Source organism: Mustela erminea, chromosome 16 (assembly GCF_009829155.1).
Source record: "Mustela erminea isolate mMusErm1 chromosome 16, mMusErm1.Pri, whole genome shotgun sequence".
In the NCBI taxonomy this organism is placed as follows: Eukaryota; Metazoa; Chordata; class Mammalia; order Carnivora; family Mustelidae; genus Mustela; species Mustela erminea.
Genome location: NC_045629.1, coordinates 36,660,467 through 36,683,469, shown reverse-complemented (window position 1 = coordinate 36,683,469; position 23,003 = coordinate 36,660,467). Strand labels below are relative to the sequence as shown.

Sequence of the window (23,003 nt, the reverse complement as noted above, 5' to 3'; positions counted from 1 at the left end):
TAATTGACATGTAACATTAAGTTTCAGGTGTATGACACAATGATACAACATTTGTACAGATTGCCAGATGATCCCCACAGTAAGTAAAGTTAACGTATGTCTCTGCAAGTTTTTTTCTCTTGAAGAAAACTTTTAAGATTTACTCTCTAGGGGCGCCTGGGTGGCTCAGTGGGTTAATGCCTCTGCCTTCAGCTCAGTCATGATCCCAGGGTCCTGGGATCGAGCTCCGCATCAGGCTCTCTGCTCTGCTCAGGAGCCTGCTTCCTCCTCTCTCTGCCTGCCTCTCTGCTTACTTGTGATCTCTCTCTGTCAAATAAATAATTAAATCTTTAAAAAAAAAAAAAAAAGATTTACTCTCTTAGCAAATTCCAAAAATACATATAGTAGTATTAACTGTATTTACTATCCTATACATTACATCCTAGGATTTATTTTATAACTGGAAGTTTAAACTTCTTGGTCACCTTAACCCATTTAACCAGCCCCCTTCTATACTCCCCCTCTGGCAGCCATCAATCTGTTCTTTGTTTATAAGTTTGGATTTTGTTTTAGATTCCACCATAAGCTCATACTGCATTTGTCTTTCTTGTCTGACATATTTCACTTAGCGTAATGCCCTCAGGGTCCTTTCATGTTGTCACAGATTGCAAGATTTCATTCTTTTTTTAAATTTTATTTTATTAATTTACTTGACAGAGAGAGATCACAAGTAGGCAGAGAGAGAGAGAGAAACAGAAGCAGGCCCCCTGCTAAGCAGAGAGCCGAACTCGATCCCAGGACCCTGAGACCATGACTTGAGTCGAAGGCAGAGGCTTAACCCACTGAGCCACTCAGGCACCCGATTTCATTCTTTTTATGGCTGAAAAATATTCCTCTGTGTGTGTGTGTGTGTGTGTGTGTGTGTGTGTATCTATATATCTCATATTTGTTTTATGCATTCCTAGATGGACACTTATTTTGCTTCCATGCCTTGGCAACTATAAATAATGCTGCAGTGAACGTGGGGGTGCATATATCTTTTTGAGTTAGTGTTTTTGTTTCCTTTGGATAAACACCCAGTTGAATTACTGGGCCATACGGTAGTTCTTTTTTTGCTTTTTGATTAACCTCCATGCTGTTTTCTGTAGTGGCTGCACCAGTTTACATTCCTACCCACAGTGCACATGAGTTTATCTTTTCTACATTCTCACCAACACTTATTATTTCTTGTCTTTTTGACAGTACCATTCTATCAAGTGTGAGGTGATACATCTCATTGTGGTTTTGATTTGCATTTACCTAATGAGAACCTTTTCATGTACCTGTTGGCTATCTCTATGTCTCTGGAAAAATGTCTCTTCTGGTACTCTGCCCATTTTTTAATTGGACTGGTTTTTTTTTTTTTTTTAAAGATTTTATTTATTTATTTGCCAGAGACAGAGAACAAGCGAGTGAGCACAGGCAGACAGAGAGGCAGGCAGAGGCAGAGGCAGAGGGAGAAGCAGGCTCCCTGCTGAGCAAGGAGCCCGATGTGGAACTCGATCCCAGGACGCCGGGATCATGACCTGAGCGGAAGGCAGAGGCTTTAACCCACTGAGCCACCCAGGCACCCCTTAGAGGAAAAACTTTTTGCTTTTCGCCACTGAGTATGATACTGCCTGTGGACTTGTCATGTATTGCCTTATTTATTTATTTATTTATTTAAAGATTTTATTTATTCCTGGGGTGTCTGGGTGGCTCAGTCATTAAGTATCTGCCTTCAGCTCAGGTCATGATCCCAAGATCCTGGGATCCAGCCCCGCGTTGGGCTCCCCACTTAGCAGGAAGCCTGCTTCCCACACTCCCCCTGCTCCTGTTCTCTCTCTCACTCTGTCTCTCTCTCTGTTAAATAAATAAATAAAATCTTAAAAGAGATACCCACATATTTTTAAAAAAAGTTTTTATTTATTCTTTAGACAGAGTGCACACATAAGCAGGGAGTAGTGGCAGGCAGAGGGAGAGAGAGAAGCAGGCTCCCCACTAAGCCAGGAGCCATATGCAGGATACAGGGCTCATCCCATACTTTGTCGAGATATGTTCCCTCTGTGTATCCACTTTATTGAGAATTTTATCATGAATGGATATTGAATTTTTGTCAGGTGTTTTTTTTCTGTATCTATTGAGATGGTCATGTGATTTGGGGCCTTCATTTTCTGTGTCACCTTGATTGGCTTGCAGATTTTTGAATCATCCTCGCAGAACCTTTGAATAAATCCTACTTGATTGTGATGTATGGTATTTTTAATGGATTTTTTTTTTTTTTAAGATTTTATCTATGTATTTGACAGAGACACAGTGAGAGGGAACACAAGCAGGGGGAGTAGAAGAAACAGGCTTCCCATGTGGCAGGGAGCCCGATGTGGGTCTCCATCGCAGGACCCAGGGATCATGACCTGAGCTGAAGGCAGACACTTAACAACTGAGCCACCCAGGCACCCCTCAGTGGATTCTTAAAAAATTTAATTCTAGTGTAGTTAACATATAGTGTTATATTCATTTCAGGTGTACAATACAGTGATTCAGCAATTTCGTGTATTACTAAGTGCTTAGCGAGATTAAGTGTACCCTTAATCCCCTTCACCTATTTCACCCATCCCTCCAGCCACCTCTCCTCTGTTGAGGAAAACCATCTGTTTTTTTGTTGTTGTTCATTTGTGTTGTTTCTTAAATTCCATGTATGAGTGGAATCATATGGTATTTGTGTTTCTTTGACTTATTTTGCTTTACCATTATACTCTCTAGATCCATTCATGTTGTTTTAAATTTCAAGACTTCAATATTTTTTATGGCTAAATAATACTACATTGTGTCTATATACCGCATCTTCATTATTTGTTTGTCTATGAATGGACTCTTGGGTTGCTTCCTTATTTTGGCTATTGTAAATAATGCTGCAGTAAACATACATGTGCATTTATTCTTTTGAATTAGTGTTTTCATATTCTTTGGGTAAGTACCCAGTAATGTCATAGCTGGATCCTAGGGTAATTCCATTTAAAAATTTTTGAGGGAGGTGCGCTTGGGTGGTTCAGTTGGTTAAGCATCTGCCTTCGGCTCAAGTCATGATCTCAGGATGCTGTGATCGAGTCCCGCATCTGGCTCCCTGCTCTCCAGGGAGCCTGCTTCTCCCTCTTCCTCTGCCTGCCACTTCCCCTGCTTGTGCTCTCTTTCTGACAAATAAATAAATAAAATCTAAAAAATAATTTTTTGGGGGGGGAGGAAACCCATACTGTTTTTCACAGTGGTTGTGCCAGTTTACATTCCCACCAAGAGTGCATGAGAGTTCCTTTTTCTCCACATCCTTGCCAAGACCTGTTGCTGCTTGTGTTTTTTATTTTAGCCATTCTGATAGATGTGCAGTGGTATCTCATTATGTTTTTGATTTGCATTTTCCTGATGCTGTGTGATGTTGAGCATCTTTTCATGTTGGCCATCTTGTATGTTTTCTTTGGAGAAGTGTCTTCATGTCTTATGTCCGTTTTTAAATTGGATTATTTGTTTTTTGGGTGTTGAGTTATATAACTTGTTCATATATTTTGGATACTAATCCGTTATCAGATGTGTCATTGGAAAATATCTTCTCCCATTCAATAGGTTGTTTTTTAGTTTTGTCAGTGGTTTCCTTTGCTGTGCAAAAGTTTTTCTTTTGATGTAGTGCGAACAGTTTATTTTTGCTTTTGTTTCCCTTGCTTCAGGAGACATATCAAGAAAAACATTGTTACAACCAATGTCAGAGAAATCACTGCACAGAGGACTGTGCTGTCCTCTAAGATTTTTATGGTTTCAGGTCTCACATTAGGTCCTCAGTCCATTTTGAGGTGGGTTTTTTTGTTTTTGTTTTTGTTTTTTGTTTTTTGGGTTTTTTTTGTTTGTTTGTTTGTTTCCGGTATGGTGTAAAAAAATGGTCCGGTTTCATTCTTTTGCATGTAGCTTTCCAGTTTTCCCAGTATCATTTTGTTGAAGATGACTGTCTTTTTCCCATTGCTTATTCTTGCCTCCTTTGTCATAGATTAATTAACCATGTAATTGTGGTTTATTTTTGGGTTCTCTATTCTGTTCCATTGACATATGTGTCTCTTTCTCTGCCAGTACCATAGTCTTTTATTTACTACAACTTTGTCACAAATTTTGAAATCTTGAATTGTGATACCTCCAGTTTTGTTTTGTTTTCAAGATTGCTTTGGCTATCTGGGGTCTTTTGTGGTTCCATTCAAATTTTAGGATTGTTTTGGGGCGCCTGGATGTCTCAGTCAGTTAAGTGACTGCCTTCTGCTCAGGTTATGATCTGAAGGCCCTGGGAGCAAGTCCCACACCAGGCTTCCTGCTCAGTGGAGAGTCTGCTTCTCCCTCTTCTACTTTCGCTGCTTGTGCTCTCTCTCTCTCTGATAAATAAATAAAGTCTTAAAAAAAAATTAGGATTTTTTTTCTAGTTCTGGGAAGAATACTATTGATATTTTTGTTAGGGATTGCATTAAATCTATAGCTTGCTTGGGGTAGTATGGGCATTTTAACAATGTATCTTTCAGTCCATGAGCATGGAATGTCTTTCCATTTGTTTGTGTTTTCTTCAGTTTCTTTCATCAGTGTTTTATGGTTTTCAGAGTACAGGTCTTTTATCTTATTGGTTAAGTTTATTTCTAGGTATTTATTTTTGGTGCAATTGTAAATGGGAGTGTTTTCTTCCTTTCTCTCTCTGCTGCTTCATTTTTAGTGTGTAAAAGAGCAACAGATTCTATACATTGATTTTGTATCTTGTGACTTTACTGAATTCACATTATCACTTCTGGTAGCTTTTTTGTTGGCAGCTTTAGGGTTTGCTACATACAGTAGTCTGTTACCTGCAATGAGTAAGTTTTACTTCTTCCTTGTTGATTTGGATGTCTTTTATTCCTTTCTTTTTTCTGATCGGTGTGGCTAGGACTTCCAGTACTATACTGAATAAATGTGGTAAGAGTGGACATCCTTTTCTTGTTTCTGATCTTAGTGGACAAGCTCTCAATTTTGCTCCATTGAGTAATGATATTAGTTGTGCAATATATGGCCTTTATTATGTTGAGGTATGTTCCCTCTATACCTACTTTGTTGAGGGCTTTTATCATGAATGAATGTTATACTTGTCAGATGCTTTTTTTCTGCATCCTGTTGAAATGATCATAGTTTTTATCCTTCCTCTTATTGATGTGATTATCATGTTGGTTGATTTGTGAATATTGAATCACCTTTGCATCCCTGCATGAATTTCACTTGATTGTGGTGAATGATTATTTTTAAAGTATTTTGGATTTAGATTGCTAATTAAAAAAAAATTTTTTTTAAGAATTTATTTATTTATTTGACAGAGAGAGACAAAATGAGAGAGGGAACACAAGCAGGGGGAATGGGAGAGGGAGAGGGAGAAGCAGAAGCAGGCTTCTGCAGTAGGGAGCCCAATGTGGGGCTCGATCCCAGGACCCTGTGATCATGATCTGAGACAAAGGCAGACGCCCAACGACTGAGCCACCCACGCACCCCTGGATTGCTAATATTTTGTTGAGGATTTTTGCATCTGTGTTAAAAAGGTATTACCCTGGAGTACTCTTTGGTAGTGTCTTTATCTGGTTTGGTATCGGGGAATAATGCTGGCTTCATAGAATGAATTAGAAGCTTTCCTTTCTCTTCCGTTTTTTGGAAAAGTTTGAGAAGAATAGGTATTAACACTTCTAAATGTTGATTAGAATTCACCAATGAAGCATCTGGTCTTGGACTTCTTATTTGGGGAGTTTTTTGATTAGTGATTCAGTTCCATTGCTGGTAATCTGTCTTCAGCCTTTCTGTTTCATCCCAATCAGTTTTGGGAGATTATATGCATTTCTTCTGGGTTGTCCAGTTTGTTGGCATGATTTTTCATAATACTCTCTTATAACCCTTTGTATTTCTGAGATGTCAGTTGTTATTTCTCCTCTTTAGTTTCTGATTTTACTTGTCTCCCTGCTCTCTCTCAACAAATCTACGAGTTTATCAGTTTTGTTGATCTTCCAGAGAACCAGCTCCTGGTTTCATTGATCTGTTCAATTGTTTTTTTAGTTTCTACATAATTTATTTCTGCTTTAATGTTTACTATTTCCTTCCTTCTGCTGGATTTGGGTTTTGTTGTTTCTTGTTTTTTTAGCTCCTTTAGTTGTAAGATTAGGTTGTTTACTTGAGATTTTTCTTGTTTTTTGAGGTAGGTCTGTATTGCTATAAACTTCCCTCTTAGAATTGCTTTTGCTGCATCCCAAAGATTTTGAACTGTTGTGTTTTCATTTTCATTTGTCCCCATGTATTTTTTTATTTCTTCTTTGATTCCCTGGTTGACTCATTCATTGTTCAGTAGCACATTATTTAACCTTCATGTATTCGTACTCTTTTCCAGATTTTGTGTGTATGTGTGTGTGTGTGTGTGTGTGTTCCAAAAAGATGCGTGTTTTGGCTTGTCTTTTGGGGGGTTTCTTTCAGAGGAAATTGTTTGGCATGTAGCTGTAATTTGGTGTCTCCGTGAGAGGATGGATGTTCAGGATCCTCCTACATTGCCGTCTTGAACCAAACCCATTACAGGCCATTTTAAAGTCTGCTTACTTGAACCAGATTCAGAAAACCTTATAAACAATGTCAAGTATTTCTGATTTCTATTCTAAAGGTTACAGGAAACCACGAAAAAGTTTTAAACAGGGAAATCAATTGATCAAAATGATGTTAAAAAATAACTTTGTCTAGGGTCAAGAATGGATGGGTTAGAGTGGATGCTATAGACCAGATAAGCGATGATTAGTATAGTATAGTGAGAAATCTGGTGTTTTGAACTTTAATGATTATCATGGAAATGGAAATAAGTGGATGCATTCAAAGTACATTAAGGATGTAAGCTTAGTGGACCTAAAAAATAGCTTTGATGTGGGAGTTCAAAGGAAAGAGTCAAGGAAGATCTCAAGTTTCTGGCTAGAGCAGTAGGATGGATGGTGATGCTCTTTACTGGAATAGGGCTATAGAAGCAGTTGGGGTGGGGTGGCAAAGAGGGAGATGAGATGTTTTGGGCTATGTTTTGGTCTAGTTATAGTGACCGACAAGATAACTAAGTTGACATGTAGCATAGATAGTAGTTGGATAGGTCTGGTGTTTACCTTCTGAGGTCTGAGCTGGAGATCCAGATTCAGGGGGCATTAACATATGATTGTGAATGAGAACATGGTAGATGTTAAAAGTACTTTATAGTAAGACTAGAAGAAGGCCAAGTACCTACCATGGGAGAATTCCAATATTTAAGAGAAGGAGGAGCTGACAGAAATTAGGAGGAAAACTGGGAGATGGTAGGGACACATTCCTTTTCATCTAGTGATGAGTTTGTATTTTGGAATTCCTTCTAACTTGAACTTAGTATAATTGGTGTTGAAGAAAAGTCTTATCTAAGAGATAGCCTCTTTGGTTTAACAAATATATATATATATATATATTTTTTTTTTTTTTAATTAATTTGACAGAGAGAAATCACAAGTAGACGGAGAGGCAGCCAGAGAGAGAGAGAGAGGGAAGCAGGCTCTCTGCTCAGCAGAGAGCCCGATGCGGGACTCGATCCCAGGACTCTGAGATCATGACCTGAGCCGAAGGCAGCGACTTAACCCACTGAGCCACCCAGGCGCCCTTAACAAATATTTTTTGAGAATTTTTATGTGAAAGGCATTGTCAGGTATTGAAGGTACAAAGTAAAATGGCACATTCAAGCTGTCTCAGACAGTTTCACAAGTTGTTAGTATCTTCAGGGGTCACTGAATCCTGATTATTTTAATTGGTTTTTTAGTTCCGAAACATGATCTTTATCTGTTTTCTCACAAATGAGCAGAAAGCTGCTTTACATAACTAAATTAGTCAGAGCTCCACTGGAAAACTGTCACTTTATTAATTTACAGTAAGAAATACAAATGTCAGCTGCCCAACAGTGAATTTTCTCCACTCTGAGAAAGCCACAATATTGTTGAGCATGATACCAGCAAGGGAGTTGAACACCATGAATGTGTAGTTTTCTCAAGCTATAATAGTCTATGTAAACTTTTCATACATGTGATACACCTGCCATAAAAATAGGGAACCAGGGGCATCTGGGTGGCTCAGTGGGTTAAGCCTCTGCCTTCAGCCCAGGTCTTGGGATCTCAAGGTCCTGGGATTAAGCCCTCATCGTTCTCTGCTCAGCACAGAGCCTGCTTCCTCCTCTCTCTGTCTGCTGCTCTGCCTACTTGTGATCTCTCTCCCTCTGTCAAATAAATACATAAAATCTTTAAAAAAAGTAGGGAATCAGGAAACTTACTGATGATATCTTTAGTCTTTTTCTTTTATGTACCAACACCATAGATCCACATCCCCAAACCCTCTGCTCCTAAACCCATCTTGCTTCTCTTTGGTAAATATGAATAAACTCAAAAAATTAAATGTTAAAATTGTGATTATGTCAAATTCAGTTTTCCTATTTGCTGTTGATTTGTTTTGAATCCAGTTGTGTGTAATATCTTGAATATTCATACGCAAGTAAGTAACGCACTCAGCAAATTGGAATATGTTGGTTTCCTCATTCCTATCCTCGATCCTTATGAGAAGTTAAAATATGGGTCAGATATAAGTCCTGCAAGAGAGTCAAGAATGGCTACAAGGTTTTTGGTTTGCTTCTTTGTTTTTTTAACCTAAGAGAGGAAAGAGTTTCTTTTTAACATGAAAGGGAGAGTTGTGAGGTGGGTAAAGTTGAGGGAAATAGTACTTGTTTTGGCTAATAAATGTGGGATACTTGTTGTGCTTCATGTGGAGATAGATGTTGATTAAGCTGCTGGATATATGATTCTGAAGTTTAGAGGAGTCACCCAGGCTTCATATTACATTTGTCAGTTTTCGGCACATTGATGCTATTTAAAGACAAAATCACCAAAATGATAGAAGTAGAAGAAGGTCTGGGGACAAAGCCCAAAACACACCTGGCTAGGGAGGAACCAACCGAAGAAAAGCAGCAGCTGTTGAAACCAGAGAAAATGAATGATATTAGTGTTCCAAAAGCCAAGTGAAAAGTGTTTCAAGAGTGAGACAACCAGCAGGTGCTGAGGAAAGGGGCTGGATGTATTACAGAAAAGCTTGAGGATGAGGGGGGAGGGGTTTACGAATATCTTTTATCTTGATTGCGGTGATAGTGATGGTTTCATGGGTTTATATGCATGCTTTAATGAATTGTACATGTTATGTATATACAATTTATAGTATGTCATTATATGTCAATAAAACTGTTTTATTTTTTTAAAAGATTTTATTTTGAAAAAGAGAGAGAGGGGTGGACAGGTGGGGGGAGGGGCAGAGGGCATGGGGGAAGCAGACACCCCTGCTGAGCAGGGAGTCCAATGCGGTGCTGGATCCCAGCACCCTGGGATCATGACCTGAGTCAAAGGCAGAGGCTTAACCGAGAGCCACCCAGGTGCCCCTCCATAAAGATGTTTTAAAAAAATTAAACATCCAGGGGCGATTTGGTGGCTCAGTCAATTAAGCATCTGCCTTCAGGTCATGATCCTGGAGTCCCTGCATGGAGCTGTTTATCATGCTTCCAGCATCTCCCTCTGTCCCTTCCCCTGTTCATGCTCTCTCTTACTGTCTCTCACATAAGTAAATAAAATCTTAAAAAAAAATTAAACTTCCATTCAAAACTTAAAAAAAAAAAAGGAAGTGATTAGCTGTCAAATACTGTTGATAGGTCAAGGAAGCTGAAAATTCAGAATTGACTATAGGAGTCCTTGATTACCTTAACTGGAATACCATGAGTGGGTGTTGTGGGGATAAAAGTGATTTGTGTGAATCCAAGAGAGAAAGTGGAGACAGAGTACTGATAACTTTTTAAAAGTTTTGCTGAAAAGAGAAGTTAGACATGAGACTAAAGGGAGAAGTGAATTCAAGAGGAAGCTCTTTGTTTTTAAGGGAGAAATAATGACTTATGAAGATAGTATAGCTTGTTTTTATATCAGTGGGAATGAATCATCAGAAAGGGAGAAAAGGTTACTATCTTGTGAAAGAGAACAAACTGTTGTAGGAAAGAATTAGTAGAGTGATATCTGTATACTCTTTTGCCATTGGTCTTGAGAATTCTGGCCATAATACTGAAAATTAATTTACGAATCTGTTTGGATATGCTCTTTATTTTATTCATTGTTTATTTCAAAACTGTGGGTTTTGTAGATCACTTTTGAAGATATCTTTAAATCCATGTACATTTTTATATGTAGTAATCACCATATTTGATATTTTTCATCTTGTCTAGTCTTAGGATTGGTACTTATTGTATATTAGTATCTCATATTTTATTTCATAGTTATAATATCCATGCCTCCTCAAATAAAACGTAGATCTTGTAGTCCAGCACTTAGCATGACTTATTTTTAGATAAATTACTATTGTTAGCCTTAGCCATTGTTAAGAATCTTTTCTTAAGAGTATGCTCTCCCTCTAATGTAACTATGTGAAATAGTTTTTTTGTTTTTTATATTATTTTTATTAAATATAATGTATTATTTGCCTCAGGGGTACAGGTTCGTGAATCATCAGGCTTACACACTTCACAGCACTCACCATAGCACATACCCTCCCCAGTGTCCATAACCCAACTACCCTCTCCATACACCCCCTCCCCCCAGCAACCCTCAGTTTGTTTTGTGAGATTAAGAGTCTCTTATGGTTTGTCTCCCTCCTGATCCCATCTTATTTCATTTTCTCCTTCTCTACCCCCCACAACCTCCCACCCTGCCTCTCAAATTCCTCTTATCAGAGAGATCATATGATAATTGTTTTTCTCTGATTGACTTAATTCACTCAGCATAATACCCTCTAGTTCCATCCACATCGGGGTTGCAAATGGCAAGATTCGTGAAATAGGTTTTTTTTAAAGAATTTTTTTTTTTAAAGATTTTATTTATTTATTTGACCAAGAGATCACAAGTAGGCAGGTAGGCAGGCAGAGAGAGAGGAGGAAGCAGGCTCTCCGCAGAGCAGAGAGCCCGATGTGGGGCTCAATCCCAAGACCCTGGTATCATGACCTGAGCCGAAGGCAGACGCTTTAACCCACTGAGCCACCCAGGTGCCCCCGTGAAATAGTTTTACTGAAGAATTTGATTAAGTATATTTTGAGCTTCCAATATTCTATTTAGGATTGATTGCTTTAGGGGTAGAAGTTGTAATTTTTTTTTTAATTGATGTAATTTTTGCTTAGGGTAGCTATTCCTTCAATATTTTGCTTTTGATTTATTTCTGACCATAATTGTTTTCACAGGTGATGGGAAATCTAGGAGCTTTCAAAAGAAGCCTTTTATTGTCAGCTTTACCTTATTTGGGTTTTGAAGCATACCAAGTATTTTCCCAGGCTGCTATGGTTCATGCATCAGCCAAAGGTAAGCCTAAGCTAAGTATGTGTACTACTTAGAGATAATTATGTTTGTTATATTTTGTTAGTAACTTTGAGTTATTTTTGAATAATGAAACTTTGTTCTAATATTTCTGCTTTTCTCTCTATTCATCATTGAGTCTGATTTTATATATATGTATTATATATATTATATCTGTATATCTCTGTGTGAATATATATGTGTGTGTGTATTTGTAACTTCTTCCAGCAACTATAGCTCCTTCAGTGGGAAATACTCATTTATTTATTTATTTATTTATTTTTAAAGATTTTATTTATTTGACAGAGAGAGAGACAGCAAGAGAGGGAACAGAAGCAGCGGGAGTGGGAGAGGGAGCCGGATGCAGGGCTGGCTCCCTGGACCCTGGGGTCATGACCTGAGCCGAAGGCAGATGCTTAACGACTGAGCCACCCAGGTGCCCCAGAAATACTCTTTTAATACTTTGTAGTTTTATGGGACCTTTGGACTAAGAATGTTTTTTATATTTATAAGGGGTTGAGGGATTGGGAGAGAGGGATATAACACAGATTATATCTATATCTGGCCCTTATGACACAATAATTCTTTTGTTTCCTTAATTCCAAGGTATTACACTCTTCTTGATATAGTTAAGAAACGCCCAGTTACTTTGAGGTAAAAGTATTTTCTAGTATTCTTATTTTATTTTATTTTTTTTACAAACAAAATGCAGTTTAGTATTAAATATCAAGTAACTGATTTTAAAATAGAAAAACTCTGATTTCTTATTTGATATACTTTAGGTAAGTACATAACAAGACTTGCCATATTTAAAAGACATTAACTAAACCAGTTGTGTGTGACAGAGGCAAAATTTTAGTGTATTAGAGAAAAATTTTTAATTTATGTGTCAAGCTTTTTTTGTTTTTAATAGTCCCCACCTTTTAGTTAAGAAGTGATTGGGGAAAGAAGTAGAGATTTTATTTTGAATAGATGTTCTTATTAAAGTTGTAATAGATGAATATGAAAATATTAGGTAAAAACTGCTAGTCATTGATTTCAATTTCTCATGATTATTCTTGTCTTTAAAAGAGCAGATAAGGGGTGCTTAGATGGCTCATTCGGTTAAGTGACTGCCTTTAGTTTAGGTCATGATCCCAGATCAAGTTCTGTATCAGGCTCCTTGCTCTTCAGAGAGCCTACTTCTCCCTCTGCCTCTTTCTGTTTCTCATAAAATAAAATCTTAAAAAAAAAAAAAAAAAGGCAGATAATTAACAATTGTTTTTGTTTTATCTTTCCTTTTTTTTAACATATAATTTTTATGATGGATAAAGTAGAGGACTTGGTTCCTTGGAGTTTTCACCTAACTTAAGTTCTCACAGCAACCTTGTAAAATAGTAGGGACAAACTGTATTATGACGTGATAATAATTTTTTAAAATGTATCCCTGAGAGATGTGCCCAGTGGTTGCTGTTAGATTATTTTTCTCATTGTGTTTGTGTGTGTTCCATCTTAGGTGTTTTTGATTTGTTTTATTTTTGTTTTTCTGACTGTTTTTTATTTTTTAATTTTTTAATTTTTTTTATTAATTCTGTACCCAACATGGGCTGGAACTCAGGACCTCAAGAGTCAGGACCTCTACTGACTGAGCTAGCCAGGTTCCACGCATTATAGTATTAACTTTTTTTTTAATAATTTTTTTTTTTAAGATTTTATTTATTTATTTGACAGAGAGATCACAAGTAGGCAGAGAGGCAGGGAGAGAGAGAGGGGGAAGGAGGCTCCCCAGTGAGCAGAGAGCCTGATGCAGAGCTCGATCCGAAGACCCTGAGACCATGACCTGAACTGAAGGCAGAGGCTTAATCCATTGAGCCACTCAGGTGCCCCTATAGTATTAACTTTTGAAAAAGAAGTTCGCAGTTACACTTCTTCAAAGTCAAAGTGTCAGAGCAGAGATTAGTACTCTAATCTTTTTTTTTTTTTTTGTCTGCACATTTAGTTTCAGTGTGCTTTAGCACCCTTTCCGTACAGAAATGAGTGCAAAGATGTAAAATATGGCACTTTGAAAAGCAAAGCTGAAATTAACTTTAGCTTTTAATGGTGATAGTCCTTTTTTCAAAAGTGCTTTTATTTAAAATCACTGCAGTTTCAGTAAGTTAAAAAAACATTTTAAGGTGCTGGACCCTTGGGGGGGGACTCCACGAACTGGGAGTGGGCTTGAGAACTGGGTGTGATCCCACAGTGGCATTCACCCTGGCTGCAGCAGTCCGAGCTGGGGTGGGGAGGTAGTGCGTTAAGCTTTCAGCTGTTTTCTTACTTTGCACTTCAGAGAACTTTGTTGTGACTTTCCTCCATTCCCTTCCTTCACCTCTTGAGCCAGCTGCTATGAGCTGGGCTGGGAGAGTCCTGCGGGCAAGCCGGAGACTAGACCCTGTAGGAGCGAATGTCTTTTGCCTAGGGATGGTTTTGCGTCCCTGCCAGGTGGCATGCACCCTCCTAAGGGACAGTAGGTCCTTCATCCCTGTCTCCAAAATGGGAACTGTCAGGTGTGAATTAACTAAGAATTTAACTTCAGAGGAGACCATTTATCATAGTAAGATCTCTACTATAGGAACTGGATCAGTTGGCATAGCATGTGCTATCAGCATCTTATTAAAAGGCTTGAGTGATGAACTTGCCTTTGTGGATGCTGATGAAGGAAAAACGAAGGGTGAGACAGTGGATCTTCAACATGGCAGCTCTTTCATGAAAATGCCATATATTGTTTGCAGCACAGATTACCATGTCACTGCAAACTCCAACCTAGTGATTATGACAGCAGGTGCACACCCAGGAAAAGGAGAAACATGCTTTGATGTAGTTAAGAGAAATGTGTCCATCTTTAAATTAATGATTTCCAACATTACCTGGTTTAGTCCCCAGTGCAAAATGATAGTTGTTTCCAATCCAGTGGATATCTTAACTTATGTATCTTGGAAATTGAGTGCAATTCCCCAAAACAGTGTTATTGGAAGTGGCCGTAATCTGGACATTGTCCGTTTCCATTTCTTTATTGGGCAAAGACTTAGTTTCCACTCTGAAAGCATGAATCCTTGGAAAACATGGAGACTCGGGTGTACATGTGTGGAATAGAGTGAACATTGCTGGTATCCCCTTGAAGGATCTGAATTCAGATATAGGAACAGATAAAGATCCTGATGACTGGGAAAATGTCCACAGAGAAGTGATAACCTGTGATTGTGAGATGATTAAAATGAAAGGTCATACTAATTGGGCTGTTTGCCTCTCTGTAGCTGACTTAACAGGAAACATTTTGAAGAATCTTAGGAGAGTGCATACAGTTTCCACTATAACGAAAGGCCTCTATGAAATAAATGCAGAAGTGTTTGTTAGTGTTCCTTGTATCCTGGGAGGGAATGGTATTGCAAACCATATTAAGATAAAGCTGACCCCTGAAGAGGAATCTGTTTGAGAAAGAGTGCAGAAAAACTTTGGGAAATTTAGAAAGAGAACAAGCTTTAAAGTTATTTAGAACCATCCTGACGTTATTAAAGTAGAGATAGTGGTTGTAGGATTGTATATCAAACTTTTGATTGATTGATTGATTGATTTGACAGACAGAGATCACAAGTAAGCAGAGAGGCAGGTGGGGGGGGTGGGGAGCAGACTCCCTGCTTAGCAGAAAGCCCAATGTGGGGCTTGATCCCCAGGACCCTGAGATCATGACCTGAGCTGAAGGCAGAGGCTTCAACCCACTGAGTCACCCAAGCACCCCTGTATATCAAACTTCTGAATAAACTTGAATTCGTGTGTGTGGTTGCTATTTGGTCTAGAAGAATGATGTATGTGTTTAGTGTGTTACAGAAATTCTGGTTCTTTTCAGCCAGTATATGCTAATTCGTTCATTCTGGCTAGCATATATATATATATATATATATATATATATATATATATATATATATATATATTTTCATTTATATGTTTTAAAAAAAAGTTACAATTTCCTCTACAAATGTAAAAATAAAAGTTTATACAAACAATTCTAAATTTTAGTTCCAGTCCTAACTCCAGATGAAAACGTGATTTGACCTTAAAAAAATAACATTTTAATATTCCAAGGTATAACTTATTCTGAAAACTAAACTGGCTTTATTAAAGATTTTAAGGAAAATTGTCTTATATTACAGAATCCTTCCTGTGTTTTCAAGCATATTTTGAGCACTTAGAAAATAGATACAAAGAACAGAGTATGGATTTTGATTTATCTTGCTTTGATTTTTCTTTAGCTTTGTTTTCCTAAATAAAATGTCACTTTATAATTAGTTGATGGGCATGTCCATTATAATTTGTGCGACTAGGCCAAAGCCCTTGAAGAAACATTAGTTATTGATATAATATAGAGATCAGATTTTTTTAAACTTGGAAAATGATCCATGTTTATGAAACTATAATTTCATCAGTCCTTACAAGTTTTACTTTGGCATATATCTTGTCTCCTATTTGCTATACTGCGATCTTTATTTTTCATATTTTTTAGAAAATGGTCTTCAGATAATTTTGCTCATCAAAACTGCTTACTTTTCGGGGCGCCTGGGTGGCTCAGTGGATTGAAGCCTCTGCCTTCGGCTCAGGTCATGATCCTGGAAAAAAAAAAAAAAAAATTAAAAAACAAAAAACAAAAAACTGCTTACTTCTCTTTAGGGCTGTTTCATTCTCATTGAGGCCAATTAAAACATTTTTTCCTTCTTCATTTATTGGGATACAATCATTCTGAATCATTTTTAACAATTAAGGGCAAATACATTTTTTAAAAAAAGATTTTTATTTATTTATTTGACAGAGATCACAAGTAGGCAGAGAGGCAGGCAGAGAGAGAGAGGAGGAAGCAGGCTCCCCTGAGAGCAGAGAGCCCCCATGTGCAGCTCGATCCCAGGACCCAGAGATCATGACCTGAGCCAAAGGCACCCACTTAACTGACTGAGCCACCCAGGTGCCTCAAGGACATATGTATGTTTTGACATTTCAATTGGTTGGGGTTGTGGGACTCTTTTAAAATGGTAACGTCTATATTTACAAAGGATAGGGCATATACCTACTTATCAGCCATAATTGAAAAACTCCAGTAGGAAGTTTTTCATTATTTCTTTAAAATAGACAAAATTCAAAGCACTTCAAGGTATGCCCCTACAGTCACAGTACTTGTGTGTGTGTGTGTGAAAGTTCACTTGTAAAATGCCTAAAAGATAAATCAAGTGGCCCACCTTAAGTAAAGGTTCTTCATATAATCACTTCAGTTGGCTCTTTTCGTACGCTTTCATTGATTCCGCTTTGATCAGTCTACAGACCTGGGGTGAGTGCTCCTTCTTCTATATTCCTTTATAACTACTACAGGGTGTGTCAAGAGGTGCTGCTTCCAGTGCTCCTGAGATACAGTATTGTTGGTCTGAAAATTTGCCATAAATTTTGATTATGTTGTTGCTACTTAGAGCCTTCTAGCATCAGAGAAAAATCCTTAAGTATCTGAAGAATCTAGATGCTCATTTTCTACTTTATAATTCCTATAGGGAGAAATTTCCAGAAGTAGAACAATTTTGCTTACTTTGAGGAATATTTTTTTTTGTCCAGATACATCTCACATGGCTGAGAGTACACAGAGCAAGAAAACAAGTAGACCAAAGTATACTAACTTATGTCATATCAATGACATTTAAAAAAATTCTGATAATTACGATCTTGGGCATATTCATTTTAGGCTAAATTTAGATTTTGTACAGATGAATTAATGTCTCAGTTCATCTTGGGATATTCATTATTACATTTATTTTAAAAGTTTAGTCCATTTTAACAGTATGGTCTCTTTATGTCAGTAACATAGCTTATTTTTAAATATTTTCAGGAAAAGTACAGAGCATTAAACAAGTAAAAAAACCCCATACAGCTGATTTGCAGATATGAGTGGTCTACATGCTCCCATCTAGTACCTATGTGAGTTTGTAGTATCAGAGCAAGTGCATTTTTTCCTGGTAAGTTGCACACTGTATGGTTTTTGAAATTTCTATTTAAGAATCAAGGAAAAAAACCATATATTTAAAGCGTAGATATGACAGCTTATGGTACTATGCTGTATAATAAAAAATAGATAAGTGATTTAAGATGTTAAGAAGGAATAGTATACACGAAAAGGATTTAAACTATTTTAAATTATTCACTTAATTTCTATATTTTTCTTTTAATTACATGGGTGATGAGATGCAGCATTCTTAGATCATGTTAAGGACCGTAATCTCTGTCACTCTTCTCAGAAAGTCTGAGAAGAGTCAATGAATAGAATTAAATGTAACTTTGTTATTTACACATACCATGTATACATTCAAATATGCCACATCAATATATTTAATATTGTATAAGCTTTCTGTCACAGCAGCTGTCATAAATTACCACAAACTTAATAACTTAGAACAACATAAATTTATTATTTTACAGTTCTATAATTCAGAAGTCCAAAGTGGGTCCCACTGGATTAAAATCTACAAGTTGGCAAGGCTGTGTTGCAGGCTGTAGGGGAGAATCTTTTTCCTTGTTTTCAGTTTCTAGAGGTTTTCCACATTCCTTAGCTGAAGACCCATTTCCTCCATATTCCAGGCCAGTAATCATTTCACTCTGGCCTTGTTTTCATTGTTATACCTCCTCTGACTTCCTTCTTCTGCCTTCCTCTTCCACTTTGAAGGCCTCTTGTGATTATATTAGGCCCCCTGGCTAATCCAGGATCATTTCCTGTTTTAAGGTTGAATAGCCTTAATTCTAGTTACAAACTTAATTCCCCTTTCCCATGTAACCTGTATGCTTTCACAGGTTCTAGGGGTTAAGATGTAGACATTTTAGGGCCATTATTCTACCTACCACAAATACTGATGAAGAATGCTAAGATTACTGTTTTCTCTTTTTAAGAATCTTTGGGTTTATGGGGCATCTGGCTGGTTCAGTTGGTGTAGAGCATGCAACTCTTGATCTCTGGGTTGTAAGTTTGGCCCCAGGTTGAGTGTAGAGATAACTTAAAAAAATAAAATCTTAAAAAAAAAAAAAAAACAACTTTGGGTTGTTATAACCTTAATTTGGAGAATAAGCCACTGATAAAAATGTAAAATGAAATGGAAGCAAACCTAAGAAAATCAACCAGCCATATGAATATTGAACTATGACACCTAACCAGATTGAAGTAGGATTAAAGAAGAATTTGCTGTTGTTATTTTATTTTTATTTTTTTAAGATTTTACTTATTTATTCATGAGAGAAAGAGAGGCGGAGGGAGAAGCAGACTCCCTGCAGATCAGGAAGCTCAATGCTTAGGACCCTAGGATCATGACCTGAGCCGAAGGCAGATGCCTAACTGACAGCCATCCAGGCGCCCTGTCATTTAATTTTTTTAAACTAGTTTTATAATTACATTATGATGTTAACTTAGTAAAAAGTACTTCATTTTACATAGTTGTTTAAAATTCAGAAGATTTTTTTTCTGATCTAGCTTTAATTTTTCAAAAATTAAATTCAACCTGAAATATGCTGTTAGAGCATTATATTGTCTTAAAAAAATGTTTTATATATTTTGTAGTAATGTATAAATAAATTAATGAGTTGGTTGGAGCAGAGTGCTAGTGAGGTAATTTCAGATGGTCTGTGTAATTAAATTAATCTAAGTTTTTGATGACAAATTTTTCTTTAAAGATTTTACTTATTTGAGTGAGAGAGTGGGAGAGTGCCTGCATGAGTGGGGAGGGGGGAAGGGAATTGAGGGAGAGGGGAGAAGCAGACTCCCCACTGAGCAGAGAGCCCAACCATGACAACATGGGGCCTGATCCCAGGACCCTGAGTTCATGACCTGAGCCAAAGGCAGCCACTTAACCAACTGAACCACGCAGGCACCCCTCAATGATAAATTTGACTCTTTTTCCATAATACTGATAAGTTAGGTCATAAAGAGAAATCTAGTGAAATAGTATGGTGCGGTCCCTGCAAATTAATAATTTTCAGTGCTGGAAATGGATGTTATATCTCGTTATTTTCTGCAATGGAGGACACTTAGCAACAACAACAAAGAGGTTGTGTGTAGGGTAAGGGTACCATAAATTCCTCACAAGAAATTGTGTCTTCATTTTTGAAAACATATCATATTTGGTTTGTTCCACAGTAAGTTTTCTAATTTTTTTAATTTTTGTGGTTTCAATAAGTCACTTGTTGTGACAGCTTCATCTTTATCTCTACTACACTTACATCTAGATTCTTCAGAATTTCTGATCTTATTTTTAGGTAATTTTTATATCTAATTTCTTTTGCTTATATATGGAAATGTTTCTTAGATTTGTTGCCGTTTGGCTTGAGAAAGCCTACTTTATTGTGTCTTTGTTTCATTTTTAGTCTTCAGAGTTGAAGAAATTCTTGAGCAAGCAGACTACCTATATGAGAGTGGAGAAACAGAAAAACTTTATCAGTTGCTGACCCAATACAAGGAAAGGTAGGCAATGTATGATAAGCCTGGGCTTGCAGTTTCCTCAAAATCTATGTTATTTAACAATTAAAATGATTCCTGATGCTTGAAATTTTTATAATTTTTGAAGTTTTTACTGCAGAGTTTTTAGAGTTTAATTTATAGTATGTTTCTTACAGTAAATGATTCACAAGTGCCACATGTATCTCATCGATTTAGGAAAAGTGACTCTCCTTACTCATTTTTTCCATTTTGTAATTTTGCTTTGGATCATATGAGGTAGTTGTTGAATATATGGTTATCTATATTGTATATTTCTCATTTTTTTAAGTGAATTTCTTATTGACATAAGATGTAAATGAATTAGGATGTTTGTATGGCATCATTGTATGTGTGTATCACTTTAGAAGCAGGTTTTTAGAGAAACTAAAAATACCTTCTTTTTCTGTTTTTAGTATTAGTTTACATGGTATATAGATTTATATATAGATTACATTAGTCCAGAGTATCAGTGTGCAGTCAGTTTTTGGGAAAATGTAGGTGGAAGGAGATTCTGCCCAATAAAATAGGTTTAATAAGGCTAAATTGGCATTTCCAGACCACAAATCTACCTAATCCTAAACTAAAAATGTTGTCATTTTCAGCTACCTTTCTTAGATTCTTAAGATCAGTTCTCTCTTCATGACCCATCAATTTTGCTTCTTAAATGTCTATAGATCCACTTTTTCTTCTCCATTTTCCCCTTAGTTACTTGTAGTGTCATGTTTGGCATTTTACAGACAATTCAGTAATTACTTGAAAAGTAAGTTATAAGATAGTTACTCCATCTTTATTTAATTATAAATATACTATTGCTACCTTTAGTTTCAAAATTTTATGTGAATACCGTTTTTTGTTAAATATATAATGGGCTTAAAGGCAAACATTTAATAAAAAGGATAAAAAGGAGTTTTAATGTTTTTAAAAATATTTCTAACTCTTAATTGTGATTACTATTTTATTTATTAACCATTTCTTATCTTATATAAGTATATTCCTATGGAAATTCTTCAAGGAGTCTAGTGCCCTTCAAATATTTCCATGCATCGTGGCATGGATGACACATTCAAATATAAGATTTATTTTGAGATTCTGTTATATTCAATCATTTATTTATTAACACATAATTACCATACACCTGTTATGTGCCAGTTACTATATTTGGGGCTAGGGATATAGCAGTTTTGTTTTGTAGAGCATGACCTGCTCTCCAAAGTTTGTGGATTTTATGGTACTATCTGAGCCAGTTAGTGAGTTGGCTGCAGTGTCTCAAGCCTTAAGTTATATGATGATTTTGTAGTGCAAATATTTAAAGAATTCATTCTAAGGAAGTTAGTATTTTATTTATTTATTTAGAGATTTTATTTATTCATTTGAGAGAGAGTGAGAGTGAGAGAGCACAAGCAGGGGTTGGGGAGCAGCAGCAGAAGAGGGAGAAGCAGGGAGCCTGCATCCCAGGACCCTGGGATTATGATCTGAGCCGAAGGCAGATGTTTAACTGACTGAGCCACTCAGGTGCCCCAGGAAGTTAGTATTTTAGATGATATAGGAGAGTTAATATTTATGTATAATACCGGATATTTTGTAGTAAATTTTAGCAAATAAAGTTTTTATGTGAAAATACAACATTATGAATAATGGCTTTTGATACTGCTATATCTTCACTGACCCGAAAGACCGTTACATGTATTCATTAGTGATGTGACTTCTAACAGTTTTTAAATATGAGCTAAAATGGTTATTTTATATTTATTTCAAATTAGTGAAGATGCAGAGTTACTGTGGCGATTGGCACGGGCATCACGTGATATAGCTCAGCTTAGTGGGACCTCAGAAGAGGAGAAAAAACTCCTGATTTATGAAGCCCTAGAGTATGCAAAAAGAGCACTAGAAAAAAATGAATCCAGTTTTGCAGCTCATAAGGTGAGGGGCTTAAAGTAATGCAACTGTTACCATGTGAGAGGTAGGTACATTGGTCTATACTTACTTATTATTCCTAATTTACAGAGGAAAGAAAATCTGTCTATTTTAAAGAAATTTATCTTTATAACATTTTTTCAAAAGGATCTAGTTTTTTTTCTTTGTATTCTTGAACATTTATTATATCTTCATTAGTGTGTTGATAAATTACTTTTGTGAATGCTTATTTTTAAATGAAAGTGTTAGTTGTTTCATGAATTGCCTATGTCTTTATTCCTAGTACTATAAGGATTTGACAAATGTTTACTCATTTTCCTTACATTATATATTTCCTTACATTATATATTTTGTATATTTTATATACAAATATACAATGTGTCAAGAGGAGAGTTGTCCCTCTCGGAACCTTGATTCCCCTTCAGCCAGAGCAAAAGGTGACTGCTTCATAGGCTTGTGGCTGCAAGTAGGACCCTGCAGTGGCCATCAGATCCCCTGTGGGGATTTCAGAGACACTGAAGGAGGAAGGAGGAGGACTCTTGTCTGCACCGCTCTAGACAGTTCTCCACCCTTCTTCCTCCACTCACTGCCACTCAGGAACCGCTCACTCCAGTGGCCCAGGGGGAGTTCACGCAGACAAACCAGAGCTACACACGTGGCCCCTTCCCCTCCCAAGCTCTAAGACAGGCAGGGTGCCTGTCACCTGAGCCCTCTCCACCAGGGGTGTCATTCTTCCTCTGGGGCTCTGGTGGAGGTGGGCATCCTCTGCCAGGCCCAGCACATGTGAAGAATGAATTCAGTGCCCAGTTCTTACTGTCAAGGTTTGATGTGGAATCACAGCTGCAGTGATACATATTTTTATCAGTGCTTGTTTGGTTTTAAATAAAATGCACGCTATTTTATTACATTATATAGTACATTATATTTTTATGTAGAGGTGAGAATAGAGCAGTTGGACAGCTAAGAGCTGGTATAACTTTCACATGTAACTCTGCTAGTTCTTGAATTTCCTAACTGACTTAGAATGATGCTTTTCAATTGGCACTCTGGAGACACATGGGACATTATTGGTATTTTGTTATTAGGACATCACTTTATGATGTTGGACTGTCCTCAGTATAACTACCAAGTCATTGTGACAAGCAAATTTCATCTCCACC

At 36.9% G+C, this 23,003-nt stretch overlaps 2 protein-coding genes across 5 annotated transcripts in view; both read left to right on the top strand.

Moving 5' to 3' along the window:
• The window catches only part of RMDN1 (regulator of microtubule dynamics 1), a 50,914-nt gene that overhangs the window by 3,193 nt on the left and 24,718 nt on the right, over positions 1 to 23,003 (top strand). For 3 of the 4 annotated variants that reach the window (XR_004279597.1, XM_032316202.1, XM_032316203.1), the window contains exons 2-4: positions 11,315 to 11,432; positions 19,818 to 19,914; positions 21,690 to 21,849. Coding sequence is in view for 3 of the 4 variants with exons in the window: in XM_032316202.1 (XP_032172093.1) it covers positions 11,315 to 11,432; positions 19,818 to 19,914; positions 21,690 to 21,849 (375 nt within the window). In the remaining variant the exon portion in view is untranslated. Of the gene's footprint in view, positions 1 to 21; positions 80 to 11,314; positions 11,433 to 19,817; positions 19,915 to 21,689; positions 21,850 to 23,003 lie in introns of all 4 variants that reach the window. The other variant, XM_032316204.1, reaches the window with a different exon arrangement.
• On the top strand, positions 13,263 to 15,065 carry LOC116575082 (L-lactate dehydrogenase A-like 6A). Its single transcript, XM_032316201.1, is given in 3 exon segments — positions 13,263 to 14,491; positions 14,493 to 14,869; positions 14,872 to 15,065. Coding segments are annotated over 3 exon segments (1,116 nt in total). The 5' UTR covers positions 13,263 to 13,790; the 3' UTR covers positions 14,910 to 15,065.